A 19,180-nucleotide genomic window follows, 5' to 3' on the forward strand; every position below is an offset into this window, starting at 1 on the left:
TAAAACTACTTATTACAGGATAGTGTAAATCATTTCTGTAAAATACCCTGATCAGAAAGTTCATACATGAAGTGGAAAACTACTCCTTTAGCCCCCAAAGTGGTTTTAAACTGCCCAGAAAAGTCTGCTAAGCCACAGTCTGTAAGCTGGGCTAGACAGAACTGGTCTTTGCTCTACTTAGACAACTATATAGCAAAAAAAAGGTAAGATTCAAGAGACCAGAGAGAATAAGCAAGCAACAACATAACTCTGTAGCTAATGGATAGAGTACTCAGCAAAGAGATTGGAAAGAGAAACCTGAGCGCTCGATTTCTCTTTAAAAGTGGTATCATTTTTACAGTCTTTATTGAAAGAACAGAAATGATTGCTTTTAAATGATTTACTTGAGCAGACATTTAATGGCTTGCATTTGCAGCCATTTAGTGTGCTTGTAAATTATATTGCTAGTTTCTTTTGGGACTATACGTTTACAATCATATTTTCAGCACTTGGATATTACTGGTGACAATTCTGTTGCTGGTTTTATTGAGAGCTATTAAGGTGCTTCGGTCAAGGAGGAGTTTAGGAATGAAAAGCAAGTCGAATTGCTAAGGAACTATCTTTAGGACTATGTAAACCAAAGCTGTTCAGTTCCTTTATGACATGCTTTCTCCAGTATGATTGCTGGTTAGGACTATGATCTTCTTTGGTTTTTAACTCAGCAGCCTGCCTTCATGGTGACATATTACAATGGCACACTGTGTAGCTTATAATCATCATCTATACATGACTGGTAAGACATGGGGTTTATATTTTGTCAGCTGCAAAGCTGAAATCTGTTCTTAAATCCCTCCGCTATTACTTTTCATTGACCTGTTTTTATTAAGCTATTCATTTACTTTGGTTGTGAAGCCTTTTCTTGGCTTACATAGAAGACAAGATTTGACTACAGTCTTGCCAAAAAGCTTATCTGAATGTCTTTTAGAAAGGAAATGTGGGCCTTTTCTGATGGTCACTGATTGTAAAGTAAGTTAGGTGTAAATCATAGTTAACTTCAAATAACTTGAAAGACAGAAGACTGAAAAAAATAGTCGTCTTTCTGTGGCAGTGATGAAACAATCATGGATTATTGTGCTTATCAGTTATTTTGTCCATATTTCAGAAAGTGTTGAGATACTGGAAGCAGTTTAAAACAATGTCATAAGAGATCTTCCTGACAGTGAAACTTGACGCTTACTGTATTATCAGAGATGTCTAAGACATGACTTGATCACACTAAGTACTTTCATGAGGAGGAAACTGCTGATTCCAGTAGACTTCTTAGTCTCTCAGACAAAAGAAAGATACATTCCTCTGTCTAGAAGGGAAAGCTGCCTTGTATTGGATATAATACACCATTTCTTAAATGACGATGATTAGTAGGAAATCCTGCCTTGAGGTGTGACAGCATCTTTATCACTTGAAGAGACATAATTGGTCTTCGATTTACAGAATGTATGCTGTAATTTGCCCAGTTTGTCCAGGATTGTGTTATGCAGTAGTCAAACTAGATTGTCATTACAGCCACATATGAATTTAAAATCCATACTTCCTTCAACTCTTACACTGATTTATATATTAAGACTTGTAAAGAAAATACCAAGATAATTGTTTTTAACATTCATTAGTTATTTGTAATTTTTGAGGTTGAAGTGGGGGGACGAGAGCTTGCTTAATAGTACACTATAAGTAAACTGATCTAAAGCTTTAAACTGGTTGAGTTGCACTAATGCAGTCCAGAGAAACCATTTCTGCTGATTGGTTATGGTTTGCATTCAACACAGAAGACAAAAATCTCATCAACAAAATGTGACCTCCCTTATATTTAATTCCAGTGTCTTGTATCTGTTAAAGTTGGTGATAAAAATGTTGTAACTGCTTTCCATATTTCCTTAAACCTTCAGTGCCAATGCATTCAAAGATCAGAGAAACTGTATGTCTCTTCATACACTACAATTCAAGTAGTGTTATACTACGTTCAAATCAAGCCTATCGGTTCAAATTCATTGGAGGCAGCTTAGTACACTTGGCATCTGCTTTAGTCTTTTGGATCGTGGTGGGTTAGCCCTGGCTGACAGCCAAACTCCCATCCAGCTCCAGAACCATCATCTCAAGCTGAATGTGCAGTTGGAAAGTCTGTGTATATTTGTCAAAGCACAAATGCATGCATTTGTAGGTATGCCTGTAGTAGGGAATGCATGATGTATACCCAGGAAGACAAAAATTTTGAGCCTTCCTCCTCCCTTGCAAGGACAGCTTTTTCTGATGCTACTTCTTTCATCACTGAGATCATCCATGCCATAATATAGCTAATAGCATGGAATTAATATTAACATTCTTAACACAGTGCCCGCTTAATGTTCTATGTTTTTTAAAGAGATTGTCATTTCAGTATTGAGTGGAAGTTGTTGTTGATGTGCTTTTTTTTAGTTACAGAGGTAACATGATGTAACTGGGCACTGAGATGAAAGCTTATATGGGATAAAATAAATCCGTGCTAATGTCAGCTCCCTTGTGCTATTTTCTGTTCCAAATATAGCAGATTTATTTATATTTACATAATTGAATGCTGTAGTTGCATTTTTGTCTGGTTTAATACTGTTCAAAATAGAAATCTGAAGTAAATTTTATTTGAATACAGTTGTAACTATTTTGATTTTTCAGTAGAGCTCAAATAGACAGCAGATATCCCCAGAATGTAAACTCAAAAGAGGAAGGAAGGGAGAATACAATTGTATTTGTTACCTGATGTGGGTTTTTTGTTTTGTTAAGGATATTTATAGTTAGTTTCAGTTCATTATAGTACCTCTTCAGCTAGTGAGGCAGAACAGCTGTGTTTTATCCAAAATCTCTCTGAATTATTAAGCTGCTGTTATGAAAATGTTTCTGATGAGGTGAGTTTTGAAACATTACCGAGTAGAAAAATTGCACCAATTTGCTGGAGATACCATTTGCTCATCATTATCTTAGAAATGTTTGTTATAAACTTGCATTTTCCCAAGGACGATTGACCCATCTTGCCATAGTGTGCATTGATTTCCAGGTGGAATAATAGCCAGTGATGTGAATTACTGGAGCTCCTGGAGCTCATTGTTCCTGTTGGTTTGGGGGGGGAGTGGTAAGAGGAGGCAGAAGGAAAACGGAAAATATGACTGCAAAACCATGCTCTGTGAGTCAGTTTTGCTTTGAAAATGAATGCTTTATCACAGTGATCTGTTTCTCACACATGCTGTCATTGCTGTCATTCAGCAGCGAATGGATTCTCCCCACCTCATAATAAGGATTTCAAAACTGATTATGTTACAGGCTTCTTCAGAGTTAATGGAAATAATCTTTTACTTGTCACTTTCCTGGGGTTGTGGTATATGCAAAGGTGTGGCTATTCATTTATTTGTGTAGAGGGAGGGGCACAGCAAGATCTCCAAACTATTACAGAAAAGAGAGGGACCTCAATCTAAAAAGTTTGAGAACTTTTGTTTTCAGTAGAAGGAGCAGACTGGGGGCTCTTGTTGCAGGGAACTGACTTATATTAGGTCCAGAGATTCTCCCCAACCCTCTTAATGGGCAGTCACAAAAGCCACACTGCATGGGAACACTCAACCTTACTATCACAGCCTTAACTCAGAAAAGCTCTTCAACAATTGATGAAATCTGTTGGTGCAGCATTAAGCGTTTTATGATATAGAAAAGCTTGGAAAAAATGGAAAAACTTAGTGATTGCCGTAATCAAGCCTTTTACAGTCTTAAGCTGTAGTGAAACACTTCACTGAAGCTAGATTTTCACTTAGGAAAGTGGCTAGCAGTAAAGAGTTAAATAAAAAGAATGTCATGCATGTGTATGTGATTCTAAATCCAGAAGTGTTACATTTCCTTTGTTGGCGTTAGTTTCTGCTGAATATACGGGATATATATGGTGAAGACTAAACCCTCCTGTTATTGGTCTGAAGTGTTTTAACAGAAGTGTGGCATGCTTGGTTGAAAAGACTGTAAGTTTTAACAGATCAAAGCATATATATTTTGTTCTGACTGGATATTTTTCTGCTTACCTGTTTTTGAGTTGTTTTGACCAGCTTCATTAACAGAAATTATATCTGAAATTGGACTTTCTTTAACAAACTGTAGCATGTAGAGTAGTGGTACATGGTAGAATTCCAACTGGAGTGCTTGCAGCAAAAGTGTTGGTTTTTTTCCCCCTGCCCCCCAAAGTATTAGTTGGCATTTATTAGTGGTGGCTTGTCTTAATGGCTCTTGCTGGGGAAAAAGTGGATAGGAAACTGTTGAAAGGTGCCATCTTTCTGCTCTCATGTGTTAACAATTCTCTTCTTGCTGCTGCTGTGAGAAATGGAATCTAATATTGTCAAAGGGTGTAGACTGAATATTGAATATACAGAGAAATGCAAGCATAGTGAGATATTTCTGCTGGAATTACTTTATTCTTCCTGTGCTTTTTGAGATCCTCGCCATCCTCAACCCCACTATTCAACAGCCAACTCTTTTAGTGGCTATGCTGAAATTTACTCTTTTCCCTTGCAACTGTGGTGAGTCTCAGGGGATTAATGCTTCTTGGGAGGGCTTGTGCTGGCTTTCTCCAGAGGTACGCAATAGAAAGAGGTATTTGGGAGAGCTTGTGTTTCTTGAAGTCACCTACAAGTCCCTTTGCTCAAGGGAAGCAGATGGGGCATCAGTTCTGCCATTTGTTCACTACCAGTTAACAGTTCTGTGCTGTTCCCCATAGAGCCTGTGAAAAGAAAAGGTGTGGCTTCACCATCCTCAGCCAGGAAATTAGGAGAAAGCTTTGTTTAGAATATGTGACAATAAATATTGTCAGTTGTCATTGTTCACAGCTCTGTAATCTCTATGGGAAGATATTACCTCAAGGAGGTTAATACAAAGTTGTCACATCCTTTTTTTTTTTTTTCCCTCTCTTTTTTTTTTTTTTTTTCCTCTTCCTAAATTCACACTACTAATGCAACATTTTTTCCTTGGTTTTTTTTTTTTTTTAATTTTCTTTCCCGCTTTCTTTGTAATTAAGGGCAATTACTTCATAATATCAAAATATGTATCCTAAAAATAACATACATGTCTTCTATGTATTGTAAAGGCATAAAAAGATAAAGTAGGAGAAGATGATAGATCTTCATGCCTGGAATACCAAGTATATAATGGATTTGATACAATGGCAAATCAAATTGCTGGAAAAACAAAGGCAGTTTTGACCATAATTGAAACAGCCATTTTTTTTTTTGTACTATCTGTTTTTTTGAAGAATAGTTGTTTGAACATTTGACAGCTGTAATATTGCCTTATATAGGTTTTGTTCATATTATTTAATACAGGCTGTCTATTTTCTTGGTATATGTAGACTACAGCTGTATTTTGACAGGAGCATTGAGTAGCTATGCACTGGTGGTATACAATTCTGTTTCTATTGGCCTTTCTCTTTTAAGAGAAATTGAAATCTTTATTGCTCTTACTTACACGCTCTATTTTTTTATCAGCTGTGAGACAGAATTGAAGGGGTTTTTTTACTGTAGCAGATCAACCTTGAAAACTTTTATAAAAGGATTTAAATTTTGCTTGTAAGAGGTCTTATAAAAAGCTTATGCTATAGCTAGAAAAAGGAACCTGAAGTATGTGGCCTGTGTTTTCATCTCTATTTTGTCCTTAATTGGGTAATTGCTTCCCTGTTTTTCAGTTTTACATTTAAGGATCAAGATGGCAGTGCTTTCCTGTCTCTGTAAAAAGCTGGGATAGTTGAATTAAAGGTCTCATGACATTGCAGCATCTTCTGTATCTAGCATATGCTGGATTCCTGCTGCAGAGAGTATGGGATGCTTTGGCCAGTAGTGGCTTAAGTTGGGTGAATCCAAATCTTGGTGTTTGCTCCATGAAAGCCAAGTTGGGTCTGGCAGGATTTCCTAGCACAGACTCAGTGCCATGTGAACACAGTGATGGTGGTTGTGGGGCCAGCTTGCACCTGCAAACAGGTTAATGGCTTTTGTGCAGCAAAGAAACCAAGTTCTCTTGTGTCTGCATCCATGGCACAGTTAACCCACACCATAGCAAGCCATTCAACTATAACTGAGTTGACTGAGTTTACTTTTCATGAAACTCAATAGTTAAAAATTTGAACTTACTGTTAGGGAGAATTAATGCAAGTAAGAAGATCCTTTCGTATTTAGATTTCACTGCCTTTTTGTCACCTCTTACTCTTTGACTTTCTTCATTTAAAGCAAAACTCATCATGCCTTCCTAATCTTGCATCAAAGGTATATCAAACTCTCACAACAAAATCTAACATCATGCATCAAAAACTTGGGCTCATTCTCTGCTACTGCCAAAAGCAACTGTTTGACTCTTTGTCATTGCCAAATCAAGCCAACACACACAAATTGCTCTCATTTCCACCATTAATGCATCTCTTCAGGTCATCCTTTTTCTGTTTTTATTACTAAAAATCAAATAGAAGTTTCTCCTGAAGAAATTGGTAGTTATTCAAATAATTTGTGTAAGCACCCTTTGAATAAGGTGTATGAACACCCTCTGAAAACAAGACTTCACGTGAGAGAATTACATACATTACTCCTGTCAGAAGCGTGACATGGACAGATGTATTGGAAAATTGAACTGTGTCTGTCTCAAGGGCTACAACAGCCTAGCTTTCAGATCACAAAGAATATTTTAATGGTCTGTAAGGATTGGAAACCCCTCACCCCTTCCCTTAATGGAAGCATAAATGCTGCAAAAACAGAAGAGACCACCTAAGAAGAAATTGATATTGGGTACATCGGTAACTACTGATTTAACGTAACCTTCATTCAGATTATTTTCTTGAAGGATCTGGTTAATTCTTCTTTCATGTTTACAGGTCTAATTACAACCACATCTAGAAAACTGGATCGAGAGCAGCAGGGAGAACACATACTGGAGGTAAATAATTTCTTTTGTTCTCTGAAAAACAGTGACTGCAAGTTCATTGCTCTTTTACAGAGTTAAGTTTACCATACTTGATTACCACATGAAGAATTTTGAGAACTGGATTTCAGAAGTAATTTGCTTCTATGTTCATTATATTGCAATGAAGAAACCTACCTATCTTATAAAAACTGTGTGTTGGGACTTGGTCGTAAGAAAAGTTAAGATACAGATAGAGGCAATTTTTTGGTTTTTATATCTGTAAACCAAGATTTTCTTTCAAATGGTACAAACGTATGGTTGTTAAAAGCAGGAGTGATTCTTTTTTTTTTTCTTTTTTTTTTTATCTTCCTGTGTAATTATTGGAATAGCTATTTCAGCCTGCCTTTTACTGAATATAGACCTCTGAAAAAGAAGTGCAGAATCTTTTTTTAACATTGATAATACAAACAGATTGTAAGTGAGTAAACCTTTTTTATGCATATTTATCAATCATGTAAGTAGATGAGTTGCAAAACGTGCATCATAGAGTTGGAGTCCAAGAGCATGAAATGTGTGACATAATTCTTTTATTTAGCTACATTTAATTGATTGCCTGGAATTTATGTAATAGCTATTCTCATTTTCTGTTAAACAACATGAAAGAAAAACACATAAACAACTGTGAGTCTTCCAGTTTCACAATGTTGTCATGCAGTGTGACAGCATTGTACTTCACATGCAATGAAGACTTAATATGCACAGTGATACTAAGATTTATCTGGAACTTTATTGTGCCTCTCCTCCTGGATGATAGATAAAAGACTGCAATGTGAGTTGGCAAAACTAACATTAAAGCTAGAGAAGCAAGTCTGGACTTACTCAGAACTTGTGAAATCTTTAGAAAGATTTTCTAATAGGAATGCAAGGACTGCACTTGGAGGTGCATATATTCCTTGATAGCACAAACTATCCTTCTGCAGAACTCCAGTGTACATGAAGTCTTCCTGGCCCTTTTCTATCCCTTCAGTGCATTGCAAGCTGGATTAATGCAGCTGTTGGACCAATTTTTATTATTATTTTCATTTCTGTATCAGCTTTGGAAAGAACTCTTTGCACCTAAGTAGCAATAGGGTAGAATTTCCTCTGCAGTGTGTTTCTAGTAGTAGTAGTAGCAAAGTTAATTGTGGCAAATCTGATTTAGTACTAAACATGTTATTCCTGTAAATTGTAAAGTCATTATATTTTTCTCTTTTTAAATTAATTCCTTAAATCTGCTTGTGTTGGTTTCCCAAAGCACTTCATGTCACTTATATCTTATTTCTTGACCACTGCTATGTATATTGGTTGAAAAATTGGTATCTCATGCCTTTTAATCCTATGCATATTGTGCTGGCTTTTGTATTAGATTTATACAGTAAACAAAGTGAGCTGTGAATCGTTCTCTGACCCTGAAGCCACCTGGCACAGTATGGCTTTGATTGCTTATACCTTATTCCTGGAACAGGATGGCCATGTCCAAGCTGCCTGTTGAGAGTGGTGCCTGAATTGGGTGAATTCTCAGGCTACCGCTAGGCAATGTGTGGGAGTGTGCTACTTGTTCCAGGCCAAACTTGTGCGAGAGATCTCACTAGCAGTGTAATATTATGGGCAGTTGTCTGCTAGCAGTCATGCCTGCTAATTTAACCTTAAGTTATAACAAGATAACATGTACAGAACTCAGAAAGTTGGTTTGTTTTGGTTTTTTTTAAGGTTACAGTATCACACAATGGTACATAAATCCTCCTGGTTTCAGCATTCTCTATAAAGATAGCAGATTAAACTGACTGCTCTTTAGCTTGGAATATTGGTTATTGCCTGCTGGTATCGTTATAATTCTTCAGTCTTCCTTCATTTTGAATCCCAGCTGGTAGTTGAAGTTTTAAATAAAAGTCTGCGAAGTATCCAACTGAAGAACTCTTAACTACAGAATGATACTGACAGACAGCACAGCCCAAAGTAGCAGTTTTCCCATTTGTTAGTTTTATGTTTACAACTTTGAAAATAGGTTGGAAAGAAACCCAGAAATGCACAGAATGGTGGGCAATATTATGAACCAAGTGCTGAGCATCTGGCTAATTAATTGAGCATTGAAATGTTGACCAGATGGGTTGGTGGGTTTATTCCCTGTTTGCTATTAAATTTGATCCTTGATTGCACTCCTGCTTACATAATAGTAATTAATATGCCCTATTCTTTTATTCCCAACTTGTAGCTATTTTCTAAGTGCCAGTTGGCACTTTAATCCAATTATTTTAGGTTAGCTTCATGTTATTCTCTCATCTCTCAGTATTCTGTTTGTTACGTCAGTAATGCCTTCAAAACTGATGTTGCATTCAAATCAAACTAGTTTTTCCTCAAATTTGCCATTTTTATTTCTGCTTGACTCAGGGCAATGCTCATTTTATGTTAATGGACAAGTTATTCCATACCCCTTGGAATTTCCTCTTTTTAGATGTGTTTTGGTTTTGGGGGGGGTTTGCAAACTGAAAGATACGTGGTGGTGTTCCATTACATGTACTAAAGGGAACAGATATTCATATATGTGGAAATCCTACCACTTGTTAGAGATAAGCATGAATATTTTCATTCCATGTTGCATTTCATGTGTTTTGTTGTGGTTAATCACTTTACTCACACTTTTTCATTTCCTTCATGCTTGAAAGTTATACCACGTTTCATTTGTATTTCCATTTTTTTTCCTAAAATAGATGAGAAAGGGCAAAAAAAAAAAAAGACTATCTGATCATGTCCTCATTCATGTCAACGTAAATTCATTTTTTCAACAGGGATTCAATTCCAGCCTTCCATGAGTATTCATTTCATTATTTTGTATCCATGTTATCCTTGAACCCTTATGTGTTTCCATAGTCAAATTTCCCAGGGCATCCTAAGAACCAGTGAAGGAATTCACTACCCACATTCTTGAAGAAAAACACTTGTTCTCCCCAAATTGGGGTGGGCTTATTGAAACTGGAATATCCTATATCAGTGGTGCATAGGGTTTTTTGTTTGGGTTAAGGGGGGTTGTTTTTGTTTAACACCCTCCACAGTACTGATCTTAGAATCATAGAATAATTTAGGTTGGAAAAAACCTTTAAGATCATCGAGTCCAACTGTGTATATTCCCTATGTTTCCCCAGTGCTACTGTAGTGACTGACTTCTACGCAGAGCTTACTCCCAGCAAAGACTTGTATCTTTCACGCAAACTCAAAACCAAACTGAAACTGCAGTGTGTAACATATTTCCCGTAGAATTTTTTAGAAACACTGGGTGTTTGATTTTTTTTAATTTTATTTTATTTTGTGTTCCTCTACAGCTTTGACAAGTATCCAGTAGAATTAGATGAGAACATCTCAGTTTATCCATTTCCTCTAATTACAGCAGAGCTGGCATAGGTGACCCTCAGACATCCCTGTGTGTTTCTATGTAATAATAAGGAGGGTAAATTAAGTCAAAGAATACAATTTTGAAGGGGGGGGGGGGAGGGAGGGAGGGAGAAAAAGAAAATGCAGGGGACACCATAGAAAGGCTGAGGAAGAGTGCTGCACCAGGTGATAAAACTGTTCTCAAAATGAGAGACACAAGGATTAAAATTTTACAGCTAAAACCAAAACCAACCCAACAGCAAAGAGAAGGTAAGGAAAAGAACATGAAAGATTGACAAAGAAAAAAAAAAATGTGTTTACCCATCCTTACTCCTTGTGTCTTTAATGCCAATTTTTTTGAAAACATCCCCTTCAGAAACAGATTTAGCTAAACTGCTAGAGGTCAGGTAATACTGTTATCAGTGAAGAGTTTATATTTGTTTTGAATACTTTATGTAATAGCAGCTAAACTCTCCCTTGAAAATGCCTGGTGTCTGAGCCCATTAGTTTTTATATGTATGGCAGGGTGCAGCCAGAAGATGATGGGCCTGATTCTGTAATTCTTCTGACTGACCTCTTGCAGGAAGCAGGAACAAAAATCCCCTATCTTTTTCTTCTTTGAAATAAATGCTAAAGTAATTTACATATGCTCATATTTAACCCCTTATTAACCAATAAGGGATTAAATAGGTAAGAGTTAAGGTAATAAGGTAAAATTCCTATAAATGAACTAAGTTTTTCCATCGGTTTGATCCTTTTCAAGGATCCTTTTCCTTTTAACATGACTCTTTTTTGTTCACTACCCATGCCAATAACATCAGATCAGTCCTAGAATTAATATTGTAGATGATTTCGTACTCGTTTCCTGGCTTTTTAGTAGAAATTTTGCCTATTGCTGGAAGAGCAGATTTGGTTTAATTTCCCATTTCATTTAGTCCGTGGAAATAAATTGTTGTGTGTCTTCCTTAAAAAGCAATTTTTTAAGCGTCTTTCAAAAAAGATAGTGATTTTATGTCTCAAAATATAGGGGATTTTTAGTGCATAGGCCTGTCAAATCCTGAAACTTATGTTCTTATGAACTGCATCTTTTGAGGTATAAAATCAAATTATTAAATTGAAAAGTTGCAAGGAAACACTAGGCTGAAAGTATATTAAGATATTATTACAGTGAAGCTCTTATTAGAGATACTATACTTGTGTGTTGTTCCTGTACTTAAGTTAATATTTCAGTTACAATGCTGCAAAATAGTAAAATAGATTTAATATATATCTATCGACTCCTACATGCCATACATCAAGCATAAAAATATTAAGATAGTAGCTGAATAAACTTATGTAGTGCCTTTTGTAAATATTCACCAAATAGTTTTACACAATGGTCTTTAAGTAACTGAAGTTAGGGAATTACTTTACAGTTGTCATACGCAGTTGCAGGAATATCTGATTTAAAAAGAGCATTGTTGGAAGGACCATGTTTGAATTGAGCACTAACCATATCCTTTTTAATAAAAACAGGTAACGGTAACAGACAACGGTATTCCTGCAAAATCAACAGTGGCACGGGTGATTGTGAAGGTCTTAGATGAGAATGACAATAAGCCTCAGTTCTTGCAAAAGTTCTACAAAATCCGGCTTCCAGAGCGTGGTAAGCCAGAACGAGAGAGAACTGCTAGGAGAGAGCCAATCTATCGAGTTATTGCTGCAGATAAAGATGAAGGTCCCAATGCAGAGATCTCTTACAGCATTGAAGATGGTGATGAACATGGCAAATTCTTTATTGAACCGAAAACTGGAGTGGTTTCATCAAAGAAATTTTCTGCAGCAAGGGACTATGATATCCTTTCAGTGAGTCAAAATCTTGTATATCATGAATACATGAAGTGTTCTTTTATCTGTATTCTCATCACTTCTTATTCAGTAGCTGGCAGATGAGTGACTGCAGTATCTGAAGGAAGAAAGCTTCAACAAATCCAGAAGTATTGTTTTGTGGGTTGGTTGGTTTGTTTGTTTTTAAAAGATGATTTCAGATTTTTGTGTTGAGAAAGTGAATCAAGAAACTGTTGTTCTTTTCCAGAACTTGACAGATAATGAACATGATGAGGGAACATAAACAATCAGTTTGACTCTTTTTCAGGAAGAAAGCAAAATAAAAGTGAATTTATGGTAACAGTTTTTGTGCTACTATCAGGTGCTGCATGCTTTTTCTCCATTTGCTGCCCAGATAATGAAGGGCAAGTGGCACTCTGAGAGGCACTTAACCTTTTTGGATATATCTCACACAAGCAAACGTGCTTGGAGCTTATTACTACTTTTCCATTTATGTGACATCATGATTTATGTGATCCTGTAGCCTAAAAGATGTGTCTGTTTCACAGATTAAAGCTGTAGATAATGGTCGTCCACAAAAATCATCAACTACACGGCTTCACATAGAATGGATTCCAAAGCCCATCCCACCCACAGAGCCCATTTATTTTGAGGAAACATTTTTTTCTTTTACGGTGATGGAAAGTGACCCAGTTGCTCACATGATTGGCGTAATAGCTGTTGAACCTCTTGGAACACCACTTTGGTTTGACATAACGGGTAAGGATGCCTGAAGGGCTTTTATTATTAGAAACAAATGCACGGAGTCTGAGATACTGGAGGGCTCATTGCAGCTTCGTTTCTTAATCACTCTTCTAAATAATGCAAGCGTTTGGCATTCTTTAGCTGTAGATGCATATTTTTTCCCTTATTTCATTATAAATTAAAATGACTTAAATTTTTATCAATGCCACCATATATATCAAAGATTAAAATTACATTGCAAAATATCTGCTGTGTTGCAGTTTTGGAAATGACTTATGAATATTCTGTCAGTGAAATTAAAACTAATCAAATCAATCTCATAGACTGTAGAATAGGGAAAGAAATAAAATGCCAGTTTTGTGCAAATCAGGATAGCACACCCAAAGAGAGATTACACTGTTCACATTGGTTTCTTGTCCTCTGGGCTGCTTCCCAGTTTGCTGTCCCTTGATTCAGTACTAAAAGGAAAGCTTGCAATGTTCCTAACCCCAGCAAACTTCTTCCTGTACATGTTCTTACTACTATATCATACCTTAGCCTCTACCATTGAAAGGGGAATCCTATTCAGTAATATGACTATATGTTGATGCTGTGGTGAGAAAATGAATAGTGCTTTTTAATTTTAGGCTTACTCACTAGACCTATGAGCACCAGGAATACAGAGTGTTCACTGTATAGCTGATACTAAAAATGCATTCTGTCATGTGTTACGTGCTTTAGAATCAAGGAGAACAGCAGAGCCTTGTTTCAGGAGAGGTATCTTATAGTGAACTGTTTCTGGGCTTAAGATAACCCTATCAGATTGGGATTTTTCCACCACATGCATAAGAGAGAAGGATCGTTTTCACCTTGGTTAGTACTGAAAATTTTAGCCATGATTATGGTGGTAAGTTGTTGAGGAGAACATTTTTTTTATTATTTCTTAAAAATTTAGTTACTTTAAAGGTCTGGTTTGCTGGTATGTATTTCCTATGGGATGCTGAGAACAACAACAGTTAAAAACAAAGTCTGTAAAACTGATACATGTAGCAGGAATATATAAATGCCAAATACTTGAGGGTGTTCTCGGAAAACTTTCAAGCACCTGAGAACAGACCCAGCTCTTCCCTAAATGCACGCTTCGTGTGTGAACAGCCTGTGATGATATTGATAAACATTGCTAAGGTATTAAATATTTACATTGAATTTTTTTTAATGGTTCTTTCTAATATATTCTGGAAAAAAAAAATTTGTTTCTGTCCAAATAGATCACAGTTGAATAAAAAGTGTTTGCTTTTAGACAAACCGAGGGGTAAGAGATCTGTACAACTATGTAGAGGGAGTAAAGTGTTCAATATGCCTTCTTGCATTCTCATAGGGGCAAAGCTCTCTGCATTAGAGGTATTTTGGAACAGTTGCTTCTCTTTTACTATTCTCCCAAACATACACACACACATAGATATGGGAGTGGAAAAGCAGAAAATATAAAGATGACTTAAGTGAGCAGGAGAGAGGAGAAGGTTCCGTGTGCTCCAATTCAAACTGGGTTATCCAGTCAACAGCAAACAGAAACATCTGTAGACCAGAAGGAGTCTATTAAAGGAAAGGTTAAGAAAGAGATATTGTCAGAAAAAGGCGAGTGGTTCGTGGAGATGAAAGAGAGTAGATAGAGGAGGCCTCAGATGTCAGAGTACAGCAATGGTGTTTCCTGGGGTCTTTTATTAGCAAAATTTGTTAATTAGATTGGGGATGTGCTTTTCTATTGTTCTTTTTGGTTTGCTTCAACTGCTGTGCACTCTGAACAGCGTGTACATCTGAATAGAATTCTGATGATAGTATTATGATTTGCTCCTTCTAAGCATGCAGCGGTTTGGACACTTACAGAATTTTTATTGTATGCTTAACTCAGAAAACAGATGATCTTTTCCTGCTATTTTTAGAAAGACATGTACAGAAAACTCCAAGGGGAAAGAGCAGAACTTGCCTGTGCACTGTAAAATAAATTAATTTATTTTGACTGTTTTCTTAGTAACAGTGTTTTGGAAAATTTGATATGTGATCATGTTGTGAAGTTATCAGCTACTCTTACAGGTGGTCACTTTACTGCCCTCTTTTACTGTATCTAATAGCATGAATTAATTTGATTGACAGCTTTCCTTTGTGTTCTGTGCTTGCTTTCCATGCTTCTTTCTTTTTGGCTGAGCCAGGAGACAAGCTTGCTAGTGAAGTATTTTACATCTTTCAGATGGCTTGTGACCTGAACTGTACAGCAGAAGGTATCTGCTGAGATCACATAATTTATTACCAGATTATGAGATCTGAAATGAAAGCGTACATTTATAAAATATTTATTTTATTAACCCTTCGGAAATCAAAGTGCTCACAGTTGCATTTGTGACAGGTTCGTTTTTGTTTTGTTTTGTCATCATTACATTTATACAGCATCAATTCAGAGCATCCAGTTTTGGCTTTGGCCAAAACTGTTGCTGTTACACTTTTAGTGTACCAGGTGCAGAAGTTTGGTTGAGTTCTGCTTCAGTGGATTGCCAGATATCATACTACTACAAAAATTAAGCAAGGCCTTTGTGATGTCCTTGATAAGGAAGAAAAAAAAAGTTGGTTAGAGAGTTTGTCCTTGTATCAGGGAAACTGAATGAACAGATTCATACCCATTCACCCTATTCCCTTAAGATGGAGATTACTTCATTGAGACATCTGAGAAAATGATATCTCATGCCAGCTATAAAAGAAAAGCTAGAGACTCACTTTTTGAAGCTGACATCTTGCACAAAGCCCATTTAAAACATTTCATGTACACCTGTTAAAATTTAAAAAAAAAGCTGCTGTGTTTCATGTTGTCCATTCATGTGATTCAGAAACTGCTGCTGGGCCAGTAAGAGGAGTTGGCTTTCAGTGAAACTGAAAAATTACATTATCTTTGTCATTATCAAATATCTTAAAAATCCAGTGAAGCAGAATCTAGCCCATCTTTCCAAAACTGATATGTCTGTCATGCAATGGAACCGTCTGAAATCCTTTTAACATGTGAATGGGCGCCCATTTCAGTATTTATTGTTCTTTCTTGGATTAAGTATAAATTTGCAACCTTTGGAACTTCACCCTCTCACTTCTAGCCTTGGCTTTTCATAAAAAGCATTTAGTGATTTACAAAACATAGCATGTAAAAACTTAAAAAAAAATAAAAGGCACTCAGATGATATCTGAATGCTATCCTTGTAAAATATAATTAGAAAAACACATGCATATAATTAGGAGAAATTGGTTTGCCATATCTTAACACTGGCTTGACCAAAATAAAAATTGATTCCTCCATTTTAGGCATCTTATTGAGAGGTCTAAAGCAATTGTAGTTAAATGGCAGTATTTATCATTGCTAACAATATTTGGACTTAATGGACACTGTTCTCATGACAGTCTGCTCGGTGTGGCATGATGATGATCAATTAAATGTTTAAACGACTAAGTGTAGCTATTGATCTACATGTTATTTAACTATATTTCAAAGGGTAATTTGAAAGTTTCACAAGGGAAGTTAAGATAATTTGCTTCAGAAAAGGAGCTTGGCCATACTTAAGCATTGGGCATTTAAACATTTAGCACTCATCTGAGTCCAGCTTATCTCAGTAGGAGTTAGATAGTGAGTTCTTTAGATACTCATCATTGAGATAACAATCCTTTGGAGGTACTGTAGCTTTTTCAACCTTATCTGTAGTCATGTATGAGTATAGTAATTTGTACTCTTTGACTGTGTGTCTGATTTGGGATTTTCATTTATTTTGATACGAAGTATGTTCTTCACTAATTAGCCTGACAGTCTGCACAAAATAATCAAATTTCACCTAGTAATTCTCAGTTTCCTGCTATTTGGAATCTTCAAATTCTGGTTTCAAAAAAAAGTAGAGAATCTTGCTAAGAATCTACTTGCTAACTTTCCATGAGCCAGACAAATCAGCTTTGTCCAAAACTGATCAGTTTTAAATATCTGTAAGTAGCAGCATATCACATTACCAGAAAAAAAACCAGAGGGTTTAAAATAAGTGTGTATATATAAGTATATGTGTATGTAGTTCCACCTCCATTAAGCATCTGAAGATAGAACACAATCATACATCAAAACAATGAAACAGTGCTGTGTTTTATGAACTTCTCCCTCTCCTAATTTCCTGAACAAGGTGGCAACTATGACAGTCGATTTGATGTGGACAAGGGCACTGGAACTATCATTGTCGCTAGACCTCTTGATGCAGAACAGAAATCAAATTACAACTTGACAGTAGAGGCAACAGATGGAACCAGATCCATCAGCACTCAGGTAATGGACTTTCTAATAAAGCGCTTATAGAAGAAGGAATTTGTAGCTGGGGGGTGGGAAGGGTGTTGCATTTTCTCCTTACCATTTTTTTTTTTATCCTGGACAATGAATACAGTTTATATAAATAAGGGACTCTGTCTAAAATAGAAGTGGATTCTGATATTTGTAGAGCCATGTTGTTTGGCGGTCCAGGTGGAAGGCTGAGTGTTACTATGCTGTAGTCTGAATCAGCAGCTTTTAAGTTATATCATGTTCCTACATTAGCTGAGTAAATGAAAACAGAAACTAAGCCTTTCCATGCATGATGTACTCACAAGAAAAGGATTAATACTTCTTATCTGAATTACCCCTCTTTATCCAGCTCCCCCAAATCACCAAATAATATGATTACTTCGCTTGGAATTTAAAAGACTATTATAAGGTTGTTTGCCATCATCCCCCCCAAGATCTGTGAATGACAAATTGTGCAATACCCAAGTACAGTTTTATGAAACTGAGCTGCTCCTTCTGCATGGTGTACATATAGAAACAAGGTTTAGTTGGTAGCATCTCTGTGTATCTTCCCGAGTACTTTCTTTTAGCTTCAGTGGAGGTAGAGATTGCCAAACACTCTCCAAAAAGCAGCTATCTCAGTCAAACCAAATTTTTTCAGTTTAACTCTTTTCTAAGGCTCCATGGTGGTGGCATTTCTTTGCACTTGGACTAATAAGTTCACTTTAAGGCAGAAGCCTTTTGTGACACTACTGGAAGTAACTCATAGTCAAGTAGGTTATGATGTATACCCCTCCTGTTATCGCCATCTAGTTTCTTTCCCCAGCCCAGAACCTGAATATATTTGGAAGTAGGGTTTCGCTGAGGTTGGTGGGAATGGAGCCATGAGCATAGAGGAGCTAGGCTTTTCTTCTAAATAGAAAGGAAAGATTTATTTACTGGTTTAAGACTGTTGAATTGGGACAATGATGTGTCTGTGTTATCTATGTCTGTCATTGACCTACCCCTAAGGACCTCAAAGAGCAATAAGTGGGTTGCTGCTGTCTTTTCTGTACATGGAAAAATCTGTGTTATGAACACAATTTCTTGTTCTTCAACTTCTGTGCAGTATGTATATTTTTCTATGTTGTCTTTTCTAATGTCTTATATGTTGTCTTTCTCCTTTCGGTCAGAGGGAAAGATGTTTCTTGTCAATGTTTAGGATTTAAAACAGAATCTTTATTGAGCTGACTGCATGTCTGGAGGCTTGATAGGTCAAACAGACTAAATTCGATAGCAGAAGATTGCAAGGTTAGCAATTTCCTTTTCCTTTAATGGTGACAATTGTGGTGATATTCTAGGCCATGAATCTCCAAACACGACAACATGTCCCCCAGTAAGAATTTGTCACTATCATAGCCATGGTACCATTGCTTCTGGTGCTGATAACCACCATAAAAGGTTTGGACAATCCTGCTGTAAATTTATTGCCTAGTTGTAGTAAAAATATTGAGCACATTCATTTCTGCCGATTACAGAATGCTGGATAGAAGGCATGAATTAGTTTGGAAAAAAAGTTAGAAGAAACTCAAATCCAGCTAAAAGAGAATTCCTTTTGCCAGGAAAGTCAGAAAGACAGCAAGAGGCTTTCCACACAGAATTGCCCTCCCTCCCAAGAATGCAGTCAAAAATGCCACCATGCAGAGTGTGTTGGGGTAGCCTGGGAACTAGTAAAGGCTGAGTATGTGGTCCTGATGAGTGCAGATATTCAATCCAGTGCTGCTGCTTATATAGCTGAATTTATGCAGGCGTCCTGAGCTGTCACAGTTGAACCATAATCTGCTTTGTCTTCTGGAACAACCAAGAATTGGAAAGTCACAAAAATACTTTAACCCTCACCCCTTCTTTTCTTCTGGGTTATGTGATTCATTTAGTTCTTCTTGGAAGTGTACAGTATAGCTTTTGTCCAATTTCTTTAAATGAATTTGTTATTTTAGTATTTTGTGA

At 36.5% G+C, this 19,180-nt stretch overlaps 1 protein-coding gene across 13 annotated transcripts in view; it reads left to right on the forward strand.

Moving 5' to 3' along the window:
• FAT1 (FAT atypical cadherin 1) overlaps positions 1-19,180 on the forward strand; it is a 113,901-nt gene that overhangs the window by 52,432 nt on the left and 42,289 nt on the right. For 10 of the 13 annotated variants that reach the window (XR_003922922.2, XR_003922921.2, XM_030010946.2 and 7 more), the window contains exons 4-8: positions 6,887-6,948; positions 11,836-12,165; positions 12,696-12,906; positions 15,078-15,146; positions 17,064-17,203. Coding sequence is in view for 11 of the 13 variants with exons in the window: in XM_030010946.2 (XP_029866806.1) it covers positions 6,887-6,948; positions 11,836-12,165; positions 12,696-12,906; positions 15,078-15,146; positions 17,064-17,203 (812 nt within the window). In the remaining 2 variants the exon portion in view is untranslated. The remainder of the gene's footprint in view (positions 1-6,886; positions 6,949-11,835; positions 12,166-12,695; positions 12,907-15,077; positions 15,147-17,063; positions 17,204-19,180) is intronic. The other 3 variants (XM_030010975.2, XM_030010994.2, XM_030011046.2) reach the window with 1 other exon arrangement.

This window comes from Aquila chrysaetos, chromosome 1, assembly GCF_900496995.4.
Source record: "Aquila chrysaetos chrysaetos chromosome 1, bAquChr1.4, whole genome shotgun sequence".
Taxonomy (NCBI): domain Eukaryota; kingdom Metazoa; phylum Chordata; class Aves; order Accipitriformes; family Accipitridae; genus Aquila; species Aquila chrysaetos.